The following is a 12,614-nucleotide window of genomic DNA, read 5'->3' as shown; positions in this document are numbered from 1 at the left end:
TAGCATTCAGGAGGATGCTTTGCTGCCCATTCCATTGAGTGTGCCCTGCGCACTGCACAGTGCAGTACCAGTATGGTTTTCCCCTCTCCACAATACCAAGTTTCACAGGCGAAGTGTTTTCCACACTTCACAGAATCACAGAAATACAGAATGGTAGGGCTTGGAAGGGACCTCTGGGGATCATCTAGTCCAATCCCCCTGCCAAAGCAGGGTCACCTACAGCAGGCTGCACAGGACCTTGTCCAGGCAGCTTTTGAATATCTCCAGAGAAGGAGGCTCTGCAACCTCCCTGGGCAGCCTGTTCCAGTGCTCCGTCACCCTCAAAATAAAGAAGTTCTTCCTCATGTTCACATTCAGAACTTCATATGCTTCAGTTTGAGCCCATTGCCCCTTGTCCTGTTGCTGGGCACCACTGAAAAGAGTCTGGTCCCATCCTCCTGACACCCACCCTTAAGATATTTATAGGCATTTCTAAGGTCCTCTCTCAGCCTTCTCTTCTTCAGTCTGAACAAGCCCAGCTCCCTCAGCCTTTCCTTGTAGGAGAGATGCTCTGGTCCCTTCATCATCTTTGTAGTCCTCTGCTGGAAGTATGGACTTCAGTCCATACTTTAGCATGTAATTATTACTATTGTGGGTAATGCACTCCTAATTACTTCTTCCATCTGTATCACGCACCCAAAGGACCCTGCAAGCTGGACAGACAGTATCCCTGCCCTTCTGCCGCACCATGTGGAAAGCAGCTGTTTGTAGGAACGGGGTACAATATCTGAAGGACTAAATGATGGTGATATCAAACTATTATTATTTTGGCTCTGTAGCGTTAGCCCGCTTTTCAGATGCTGTTCATGCCACTCACATGGTTGATCCTGCTGTCTGTGTTAGGCAGCCAGTACTGAAGTTATTCTAGAGTTGTTTGCAAAGCATTTCTTTGCGAGGGTAAGGACCAGGGGAAGCAGCTGAAAAATTAGCATTTTTCAGGAACAATTCTGGAGCACAAAATACAGAGAAAAGTGCTAACATATCAAATACATAGATTTGACTACTTTGTAGTATCGAAGTGCTACTCTAATTCATAGACCCCCAAATCCACTCCAGCAATACGAGTTGAGAACCGTTGCTCCACATTCACTTCCCCCTGACCTGGGACAGAAGATGCACTTGGTGAGAAGGGAGAGGAGAAAAGCTTTGATTGTCATTCCCTCCCGGTTTGCAGTCATTCAGCCTGCACAGAAACACACAAACCCCAAAGGCAAGGAGCTGGTTCGTACTTTGCTTGGCCTTACCCACCAGCAGTGCTGGGCTGTGGGTATCGTCCTCGTCATGCCAGTGCTGCCGCCTCTGCAGCTCCCACTGCCCCAACCCCGTTACAGACGCCGCTGGTCCTGGTAATGTCATCACAGGACTTTGGGAGAGTGGTTTGCTCTCTTATGCCTTGACGGCTGGTCAGTTATGCTCAGGTTTTAGTGAGTCCCTAACTCCTGGGTGCAACTTGTCATTGTAGCTGTTGTGTTTGTGTGTAGCACAGTTGCAACAGGTAGGAAAATGGTAGCACCAGCAACTTAAATAACACTGCGGATTTATGAGGATTCATAAAGACATAAATAAAGAAATGTTTTCTTTTCAAGGGCAAAATCATTTTGAAGGGAAGGAAGGCCTGTTTCTTAATGATGTTCAGGACATGTTTGTTTTAAAGCACCAGAAGAATCTATTGAGTTAGCTCTGCTAAAGCCTCCATCTTCAAATAAATCACTGTAAAACATTAAATGATGCACCTAGGAGATATCACTCTCGTAGCACTGTGTGTAATACAAGCATCAGCTTTATAGATAGGAAGTCTCATACTCTGTGTAAGTGACTGTCAAGGCTAATTCTGTGTCATCTGGAAAGCCCTGGTTAAAATTCACCACCTGCTGCGTCCCAGCCTTGTTCTTGCCCACTGACACAGCCTTCCCACATAGGAGAGGAAGAGCTGTTTCAGAACTGCAGTGCTTCTCACCCTGCGGATTTTGACAGGTAGATTTCCCTGCAGGGATAAATGGCAAAAGAAATTGATGTTTAATACCATTTGTAACTTGTAGGTATTGTTTTAAAAATATTGGCAGAGTCACTTTAATATAGTTCTTGTTTTAGAGTTAAGAACTTAGCTTTTGGTGATAGCATGATGTGGAGTCTGAAATATCAGGTGGAGAGACTGCGTACAAATTTTGCAGCTGGACATAGGATGAAAGGGAACTTGCTCCCATAAATTGGTCCAGCCCCATCTACTCAGTTACTTCATTTTTTTTCTACATTTCTCTCCAACACTCTGTATTAATTAGTGTAACCAGAGCTCTGGTGGTATGAAATCCTCTTTTCACTTCCAGCCTAGCTGTATTCATGGCCTGTGTTCACTTGGTTTTTCTGCCAACAGTATTCTTTATCTTGAACAGTTTTTGCCTCACTCTTGCATATTTTTAGACAACATTTTCCCTTGCAGCCTTGGCTAAAATAGCCACAGATTTATTTCCATTAAACTCCACACATTATAACTGGTCTAAAACTAACACTTCCACCTTGTCATAAAGCATGCCAAGTAGTTTTCCTACTGTAAATTACATTTGACTTTAAGGAGAAGTAAGATGAGTTTATAGTTGAAGCAGGTCTGCAATGCTTAGAGAAGCATTTGGAGACTCTTTGATATTTCAGCACGTGGAGCCCTTATGGTGCACAAATAAACAGTTTTACAAAAAGGTCAGCAAACCCAAGAAAGACATGGGGGGAAAATAAGAGCTCTGGTGGATCCAAGGCATCAGTTTTTAGAATTGCTTGGATGTTGCAATACGTTGCAGACATTTCTGAAGACAAAATCTAGTATCTTCCTTCAGCTAAAGAGAATTAAGCTTGTAGTGGATACAAACTGCTCACCTGTCAGTAGACAAGAACTGAAGAAACACTACCGTGAGCATAGAATCACAGAATCATAGCATCATTTAGGTTGGAAAAAACCTTTCAGATCATCGAGTCCAACCATAAACCTAACACTGCCATGTCCACCACTAAAGCATGTCCCTAAGCGCCAGGTAGCTTCCTGTATTGCAAAAGAGAGACAACACCCTCCATCTGAAAATAGGTGATAATAAAGCTGAGCAAACACAGCTATTTTTTCATTTCCATCATCTCAAGCAGATGCCACAACCATGCTCGGGAACAGAGGAGTAACGCCAAAACACAGGAAGGGTAGCTGCTCGGGATGCTGCTGACTGCTCACCCGCCGCAGCTTGAACACAGATCGACGCCGATAATGCACGTGGAAAAATGCAGACACAGACACTTACAAGCAAATCGCCAGGAAGAGCCAGCAGGAATGTGGTTGCTGACCAGGGCAGTCAAGATGCAAGTCTGACAGCTATGGGCAGAGCTCTAAAAAGGGCTGGATTGATCCAGGGATGTTGAGTGCCTACCCCAGTCTTCATTCTTGCCAGGTCCGTTTTATGTGCTTTATTTAGTGGATGTCTAATTTCAAGCTTCTCTTTGGTTTCTGTTTTCATTTTTCTTTGGTTAACAGAAATAAAAAATTACATCTCAAAATGGCAGCACATAGAAAGGGCAGCCTGACCCAGCCATGCTCTCCGCAGCACTGACTCCTGCACACGAGTAGGGTCCGGAATAAAATTTAGGGCAATATTCAGCTGTGTAAATGTTGGTATCTGGTGCTGTCAGAGACACCCCAGGGTAAGCTGCCCACTGCATGTCAGAAATGAGTGGTCTTCTGCGGGACCTGCATCTGTCAACCTGGTGTGGATATCTCGTATACCTGAGGGCATCACCAGTGGTTACTGGAGGTGGGCCACAGAACCATGCCACAGCTATTTCATCAGTTTTCTTATTCTTCACATATACTTAATTATGTTCAGAAAAATGCATTGGAGAAAACCGAGGTTTTAAAAAGAATGCCATAAACCAGTTCCATGTGCAGCAATCTGAGCTTTCCTTTCCACCAAGCAGGTGGGCACCAGAAACCCCTCCGCCTGGTTTCCCACTAATTTACATCTCCTGTCTGGCTGATTTTGGTGCCTCTACTGCGTATTGCAGCTGAAGCAATTCCCCTGACAGGCACTGCTATAATGGCCCGTCACTGTGTGGATTCTCTGGTGTCTTACTAGGGTTGAGCTCATGACTCAGTCTTTTGTTCAGGGTATTTCTAAAACAGTATTTCTCTTCTCAGGGTTTTCAAGAAACATTACAGGCACCTAATAATTTTGAGACACCCTGCTGGTAAAGTCGTCTAAAAATTGTCCAGTGAGTTCAAATATTTTTAGCTAGGGTAACAGATATATACATTCTGCAGTGTCATGGATCCTGTTCCTTTAGGAAGCCAAGCCCCAAACAATCCACAGTGTCCCAAAGGTGAGCACAGGAATGCCAGAAAAGCAAACACACAAGCCAAAACATTTGAAAACCCGTCACAGATCTCAGCTGTGGAACCTGTTGAGATTTTACCGTGCACAGTCACTGAGTCACCAGTTCAAAGACCTTAGGGGAGCCTTGTTTCCAACTAATGAGGCAGTGCTCCTCCAGCTCAGCACTGCTAGAGCTGTCAGGAATGGTTTAGGCAGAGCTGATCTTGCTGTAGGCAATGGGTAACTGAGCTGACATCTCAAGGTGCCTCCCAATTCTATGCTTTTCTGTATTCCTTTTTTTTTGTGGGGAGAGGAAAATTTGTTTTCTCTGTCTACCAAGAAATGTCTCAAACCATCTAGTCACCTTGCTAGCATAATAAGCAACAGGACTGGGGTGTTAATCTGATTAGTTAAATTGTTTATAATATACTATGATCACGGAAGACAGCTTTTGGCAAATCAGCACCTACATGATTAATATTTTATCAAGACACATATACCCAAGATTAATTATTTATCCTGGCAGAAGCCTTTTAATAAGCTATAAGGCAACTGTAATCCAGGGTTAACTAGATGAACAGTACTGAACAGAGAAAAAACAAAAGGGCACGTTGTCTTGATCTTGTGGTTTTAGTCTTCTACATCACATGTTGTCAGGATAACATCCTGTTAGCAGAACAAACTCTGAGCTCTTCCTCAGAGGGATAGTCTCAGTGACAAACAGCCCAAATCTCATCACTCTTTTCCAAGCATTTCTGTGTATTAAGAATAAAACACAAGCAGAAAAATGGGAGTGGGCTGCTGTATCTTGGTTCTGATCTACTTCCAAAGACAGACTGAAAAAATGATGCTACGTTTGTACTTCACCAATAGCCCGATTTACGAGAACAGACATTTCCAGTCATAAGTACTCTTTTCCCCCTGTCAGTATGCTGCCTTCAGCCCCCTTGAACTGGGTCGATGTTTGGATCATAGAAGAAGGTATGAGCATAACAGGAATAGTCACAGCCTCCTGCCCCTATATAAGGTATATTATTCTTTTATAGTAATGTCACCTTATTTTAAACCTATGCATTCCTAATAGAAAATACATCTTCCTGCTTGCATTGGTTAAAAATGCAGTTGAGACTGGAATGAACATCAATAGAGAAAAGAGGAAAAGCCTTTTAGCAGTAGCAGCCAACCTGCCTGACAAGTGCCATACCTCCCTCACCCATGGCCAAGAGCCTGGAGACACGCATCCCACATCTCAGAGCTGTGAGTGGGAGAGCCCTGGGAGCCGGCAGGCAGAGGATCGCCCCTCCACCGGGAGCTTCTGGCTTTGCTGTGGGATGCATGAAAGCTCTGGAGAAAGCTGGCAATGGGGCCCAGCAACCTGTGGCTGCTTTCTATGGTGGTGAGACCTTGGGACACTGGCACAGCCCTGCCTCCGGCTGTGTCAGCCAGCCCAGCTGCAAATATTCCTGGGGGATGAAAGGGTGACTTGCTCAGAAAACTCCAGACCATCAATCAGAAAGGGCAGAATAGCAGATAAAGACCATTTCATTTCAGTGCATAGGTACTTCCACGAGAAAAACGTCAAAATATTAGAGCTCTTTAATATAGTGGTGAAGAAAAGAAACAAAGGTTAATTCTGGCAAGGCTGGGTCTCATGTAACTAGGAAAGGCTGTTCAGGGATGAGGACATCTGATTACTGTGCGCTTGCAGCCCAGAAAGCCTCCCGTATCCTGGGCAGCATCAAGAGAAGCGTGGCCAGCAGGACGAGGAAGGTGATTCTGCCCCTTTACTCCGCTCTGATGAGACCCTACCTGCAGTACTGCATCCAGCTCTGGAGCCCCCAACATAAGAAGGACACGGATGTGTTGGAGCGGGTCCAGATGATCAGAGGGCTGGAGCACCTCTCCTATGAGGACAGGCTGAGGGAGTTGGGGCTGTTCAGCCTCGAGAAGAGAAAGCTCCGGGATGACCCTACAGCAGCCTTCCAGTACCTGAAGGGGCCTACAGAAAGGATGGAGAGGGGCTTCTCACAAGAGTGTGTAGTGATAGGACAAGGAGGAATGGCTGTAAACTAAAAGAGGGCAGATTTAGATTAGATATTAGGAAAAAATTCTTCACCATGAGTGTGGTGGGGCACTGGAACAGGTTGCCCAGAGAAGCTGTGGATGCCCCCTCCCTGGCAGTGTTCCAGGCCAGGTTGGATGGAGCTCTGAGCAACCTGGTCTAGTGGAAGATGTCCCTGCTCATGGCCGGGGGGTTGGAACCAGATGATCTTTAAGGCCCCTTCCAACCCTTACCATTCTATGATTCTATGATTAGCGGATGGTGGGCTCCACATCTCCTATCACCCCTGCATCAAAGAAAGATGGCCTGCAAGCTCTTCAGTGAAATTCAAATAATTGGGCTCACTTATTCAGGCAGGAATTTATGTGAAATGTAAAAGCTTTCAGCACACAGGCCAGAGTAGGTGGGTGCTACCATTTAAAAACAAACAGAAGCGAACAGCTGTGGCATGTTGGCAGTGGGGCAGGATCAGCAAGCACCAGGGTTTGCGCTATGGTAATAAAAAGGTGGGGTTGACAAACACCGTTTTGAGGTATGTCCATTGCCAAGTGCTACCTTACGGACTATGAGTGTCCTTTTGAACGCTAGGCTTCTTCCTCTGCTGTTTTGCAAAACATACCTGTCATTTTTGTTTGTTTGAGTAATTTTCTCAGTCAACCACAATATGTAACTGGAAAATTGCCATCTGCCTCCTTGACTGCTCAGAGAATGGTATCGGCGTCTCTGAATGCCACCTGCCATCTGCCAGGCAGGCTGTCACTCTCCTCAATCCTTACGGCTCTTTTAGGTCTAACAGCTGTATGACAGCAACACACACTGTCAGGCTGGCTTGTTGCTGACAGTTGGCTGCTGTCAGGAACAAAACAATTTCTATATGGAGTATAATACAATGGATAATACAATGCATGTAAGTCATGTTGACTAGATTTCATTAGTCAATAGCCTTTGCAATGATTTGGTGACTCCTTCCAAACTGAGAGGTGCAAACAACCTTATTTTCTACATCTAAGACTAAAACTACAGTGATAAGAAGATCCTAATAGAATTAGTTGCATTCACTTTTTCCTCTTACAAACAAGTGGTAACAGTGAAAGTAATTCCTCTGACAGTTATTTAAACTGCAAAGTGAAAATCATCTATCTCCTGCAATGCCCCTCCTGTTTCTAAATAGTTATTAACAACTCATAATAGCTTATGGCTAATCTTTTATCCACTCTATTTATTTGTGCTCATCACCATGATAGAATTTTGCAATTAAGAGAAAAAAATGCATTTGGGGGGGTTCTCTCATGGCTGAATGTTACACTGTCCCGTTTTAATGTGTCTACACCTTCTGGTGGCTAGTGGAACTCCTTAATGCAGATTACTGTTAAAATCAGAATTAGCTACCAGGGTACCATGCAGTGGGAATGCCAAAACTGCAAAACCGCAGCTTTCATTTCTAGAGGGCTCAGTTCATCTCCTTGAATACAGATGTGTGGGGCTGCCAGAGGTGACGTAGGGCTGAGAGGGACCTAACTTCCCTGGCGCGGCAGCTGAAGCCGAGGCAGAAAAGGATGCTAGAGATCTCCAGAGACACCATGCTTGTGTTTAGCCATCATGAGTCATGCCTCACATCGCTTCCTTTTAATACTTCTAATCTTGCAAATGGAAGCCACAAAAAACCCGGCAAGCAAATGGCTTTATTCACCTAGGACAAATCTAGAATTCCAAGTCTGGAATAATTCTCCATTATGCTGGGGGTGGACCAGTCTACTTTTATTTTATTGACCGCAGTGCCTGATTGGAAAACACTTTGTATGCTGGGCCATTAGGGATAATGATAACTAAAATGATTGGAAACTGGCATATTCTGCCTCTTTTTTCAGCTGAGATACCAAAACTCTGACTTGCATACTGGTACAGAGAGAGCTCATCATTACCTCAGCTAAGGCTTGTGATGAGTTCTGGTAAGTTGACATTGATGGAACTGAAGTAAATTGTTGTGTATTCCAGCATGAAAGCCAACATGACTCAAGTATACCTGCACAGGGCTGAAATACATGGACACAGTCTTTGGGAACATCACGCAGAGTCTTTCACGTGTTTTAAAGCTCAATTATTTAAAAGGAGAAGAACTTGAAGGATGTTGCACTCCATCAGGGAAGCCCCAAGATTGCATGCTTCTCCCCTTGGTCCAGTCATTGTTTTTAAAACATTCCTCTGCAAGATGCATTGTCTAAACACCATCTATACACTCACAGACACATAGAAGGGCTGTTACTATACAGACATGGCACGTTTAGTGCCCGACAAAACAACTGCGTCTCCAGAACTTGGAGGTTTCTGTGTCTAACTCCTTTCCACCTCACAGGGTGGAGGAAGTCTCAAGACGCTCCCAGGTCAGCTGAGTTACCTACAGCAGCAGTAATCAGTCCATTGCCTCAGTCAGTAGTTAATAACAAAGACAGAGTAATTTTTCTGGATAGTAACAACAGAACTTGGTAGAATACACTAAAACTGTTGTATACAAAGAAGAGTGTTAGAGTCCAGACATTTTGGAATTTTTATATTTTTGTAAAACATAATTGTTTGACTTCTTCACATTATGCAAAACAAATGTAATGACCCTTTGATACTTCAGATGCGTTCTTTTTTTTTTTTGCCACAAACGCATCATAAATTTTTCTTGGGTAGATACTTGTTAACCCCTACCACAGCTGCACTCACAGGACAGCCTCAGACCTAAAAGGAACAGCAAACATCCTGGATAAGAGGAGACCATGGAAACAAAAAGAATCTGCCACAGCTCTTCTCTAGCGTTGGGCAGCTGAACCAGAAGGTATTTCTGTCTTCTGCTGACCGTGGACTTATGGCCAGGGTCTGAACAAGAACTGACTCACTGAATATTGGTCTGCCAGGCAAGCAACAAACAGCAATTGTTGAACTTTGTGATGAGATAATAAAATCATGCTGTGGTAAGTAATCCTTGTACTAAGGAAACATTTCTGCAAAGATAGAAATGTCCATAGGCAACACAGAGGTCCTTGTGATGTTTGTGAGCTTATCCCCAAGAGGACTCCTTAGGCAGGTATGTTCTCCAGGTTATACTTACTTTTTTGCCTTTCTCAAACGATCTGGCCCACAACAACCTGCCACCCCCTTCTTATACTATAGAGAGCTCCCTGGGAGAAGGTTTGGGCTGCTTTACAATGAGAAGATGAAACACAAAGGTGTCCCAGAGCATCTCAAAAAGTGGTTTAAATTTAAAGCAAAGAACTTGCTCCCCCCCTCCTCCCCCCCGAATAATTCAAGGCACAAACATCACAGAGAACAACAGAATCATGTATAAAGATTCTTCTTGGATTCTTGAGACATGGCAGATTAAAAAACAATTACACAATTATACAAAAGTCAAAATCCATCAAACTTTTCAAAGCTTCATATCATCAAAACCATTGCTGCTAGTCCCCAAAGCACTTGCTTGCAGCAGAGCAGCTACTCAGATTTTCAGGTGGATTGATTCTACTTGTGGCAATTTAGAAGACAGCAGAAGTACAGATAAGCTTGATGCAAGACTGCAAACAGAGAAAACAGAGCCTTTAAATCTCTAAGGATGTGCAGTCAAAACCTTTGTTTGATTGGGGGAAAAAAAGGGCCGGATCGACTTCAGAGAGCAAAAAGCATGTGGAAATATGCAGATGTGGAGCTGTAACGCTGCATCAGGTGTAGCTGTTAACTGAGAGTTCAGTTTCTCAGAGAAAGGTACGCTTTAGAGCTGGTTGGAAATTTTTTGTTGAAAGTATTTTTTTCAGTAAAATTTGTTAGTTGTGTTCGAATTAACATGTTCATGAAGACAGTAATTTTGATGACAGCTTCATTTTAAAATGAGACATTTAGATACAGCTGAAAAGTTCCATTGCAACATCCATGTAATGGAACCTTTTCTTTGAACAATGCTTAGCTTTCAGTGAAAACTTCATTTAATACTGACATTTTTAAAAAAAATTTTAAAACCTAAATCCATTTAACCAAATAAAATGCCTCATTTGACAGAGATGATTAATTTGATATTTCTCCCAGCAGAATTCGGGCTATTCAAAAAGATTTCACTTCTGAAATCTCAAAGCAGCCAAAATTTTGGAAAGATGCAGTACTCAACAGAATGAAACAGCCCAGTTTTACCCAGCTTTCCAGTGCCAGTCTTGACCATGAAAGAGGAGTTGCCTTTGTGCACTGCAGTGCCTGCCACAGCCACCACAAACCACAGCAACATGTGCTGTACCACCACGGTGCCCCTTTCATCCTTCATAAAAAAAGCGCTTACTGGCTCATCTGCTGCCAAACTGGTAGTCCCTACGGTTGGTTTCCATTTATCCTCTGCGAGTCTGTAAGACTTGCTCTGGAGGTTTAAAAAACATAACACACAAGACACTCGTGAACCTATGGTTGCAAAACACAAGATTAGGAGAACGAACAAATTGCAGCTGAAAAGCTCTGTCAAGAACCAAGTATTTTCAGGCGGCTCCAGAAGCAGTTGTCTGATACAGGTGCAGGCATTTCTCCAGGATTACCTGTAATTTCATAGGGACAAACACAGAATGATGCAATTCCCAGTGAGTCATGGGCTGAATCACGGGATTCTCTTCCAACATGAGCTCACACCTCTTCCCACTGAAGCTCACAGCACAACTCTGGTGTACTACACCTACAACCAGGCTACTTACTCCAGCATGGAGCTCATACAACTGCTAAACCTGCCTGAGATGCAGTGCTGTGAGCTCTCTTGCCATAGGTAGATCTCACCTGGCTAGTTTAAACCTAAACTGAAGAAGCCTGCTTACTCTACACTGCATTCAGTGCACTGTCCAGGGAAAGGCTCTTCAGCGTCAGGACCCTCAGGAGACGCCTGCCAACAGCTCTTCGATGTGGGCTTATGTGGACACGTGGTGCTGTGCGGCAGAAGCTCTCTTGGCCTTGTTTCCTATGCAAAGATAGGTTGCTGAACTGTTCGCTTCTCTCCTCCTACGCAAGCAGCCAGGCTACAAAAGGATAGTGTGGAGATGGGACCATTTACCCTTACACAAGGAGACAAAAAGCTCCTTGGCTCAGTAGCTGGGGCTCTGTGCAAATGGTACGGGCTCTCTTGCTCAGTCTGGCAAAGAAAATGTCCTGGAGGGTTGGTCCAAAAGCAGCAGATGCTCGGCATCTGTCAGGGCCTTGCTGAATTTGAATTAAAAAATTGTCACGTAATAAAATAATATCAGTCTTAGAGAAACTAACGTAACATTAGCCCGTATGAGCAAACAGGATGTCTTCTATTGATATGTACTGTAAAACTGCAGGTTTTCATCATTCAAGGAGACAATGCGCTGCTGAATAGATACTGCCTTTTATCCATTAGTTTTGGAATTGGAGCTAAAAATCACCAACTTCTTCAGCACAAGCTACTTAACTTTCAGAAGCACCAATCATTCACAGCTACCACACAAACTTTTGACAATCATCAGATTGTTCTGAGGCTAAATATCTTTATGCAGATTTAGATATTTATCATTAAACACCCAAATGTTAAGCAAAACTGTCTTAGTCAAAACTCACACAGTCATTTGATCTAGTAAATCCTGACATCTGGATTTTAATTAGGCCCTTGCATGAGCACCACACTTTGAGACTACTCCTGTCCCTACTATTCCGTAATAAACAGCCAAATTTTGAAAGCATTGGCCTTTGGGACAGGAAGTGTTTAATCCATCTTTAGGGAATTATTTTAGTGTTCAGAATGTTCCAACACAAATTTGCTGAACGAACGCAAATTAGTTTTCCCATGACATCCTATGCATTTCTTTATCTCAAGATTAAAGTGCTGCCCTTTTTAACTAAGCCACCACGAGCGATAAAACACTCAGAACCTGGGTGGTACAGCAGTAGTTTCGTTATTCATGTACTGCAATTAAGTGATGTTACCAGCTACATGCAAATTTCCCACCCACACTTAAAGTAGATTTGGAGGTTAAATCTTCATTTGCAGCTGCATTAATGTCATTTAAAGTGAGAATGGACAAAAATAAAAACAGGAAATTGCTGCATTTTTGACAACCCAAATGAAATAACTACTTACATGTGAACTGCCCATTTTTGCTTAGCCTGAGTGTGGGAGATGCAACTCTTCTGCTCTTCAGTAAAACAAGCAT

At 43.5% G+C, this 12,614-nt stretch overlaps 1 protein-coding gene across 2 annotated transcripts in view; it reads right to left on the bottom strand.

The window, feature by feature from the left end:
- ANXA13 (annexin A13) overlaps positions 1–12,614 on the bottom strand; it is a 27,522-nt gene extending 14,908 nt beyond the window's left edge. For both annotated transcript variants that reach the window (XM_009935720.2, XM_075415596.1), the window contains exon 1: positions 12,542–12,614. In XM_009935720.2, the coding sequence (XP_009934022.1) occupies positions 12,542–12,556 (15 nt within the window). In that variant the 5' untranslated portion in view covers positions 12,557–12,614. The remainder of the gene's footprint in view (positions 1–12,541) is intronic.

The sequence above is a fragment of the Opisthocomus hoazin genome, chromosome 3, assembly GCF_030867145.1.
Source record: "Opisthocomus hoazin isolate bOpiHoa1 chromosome 3, bOpiHoa1.hap1, whole genome shotgun sequence".
In the NCBI taxonomy this organism is placed as follows: domain Eukaryota; kingdom Metazoa; phylum Chordata; class Aves; order Opisthocomiformes; family Opisthocomidae; genus Opisthocomus; species Opisthocomus hoazin.
Note: the sequence above shows the minus strand (reverse complement) of the source record. Positions and strands in the feature narration are given on the sequence as shown.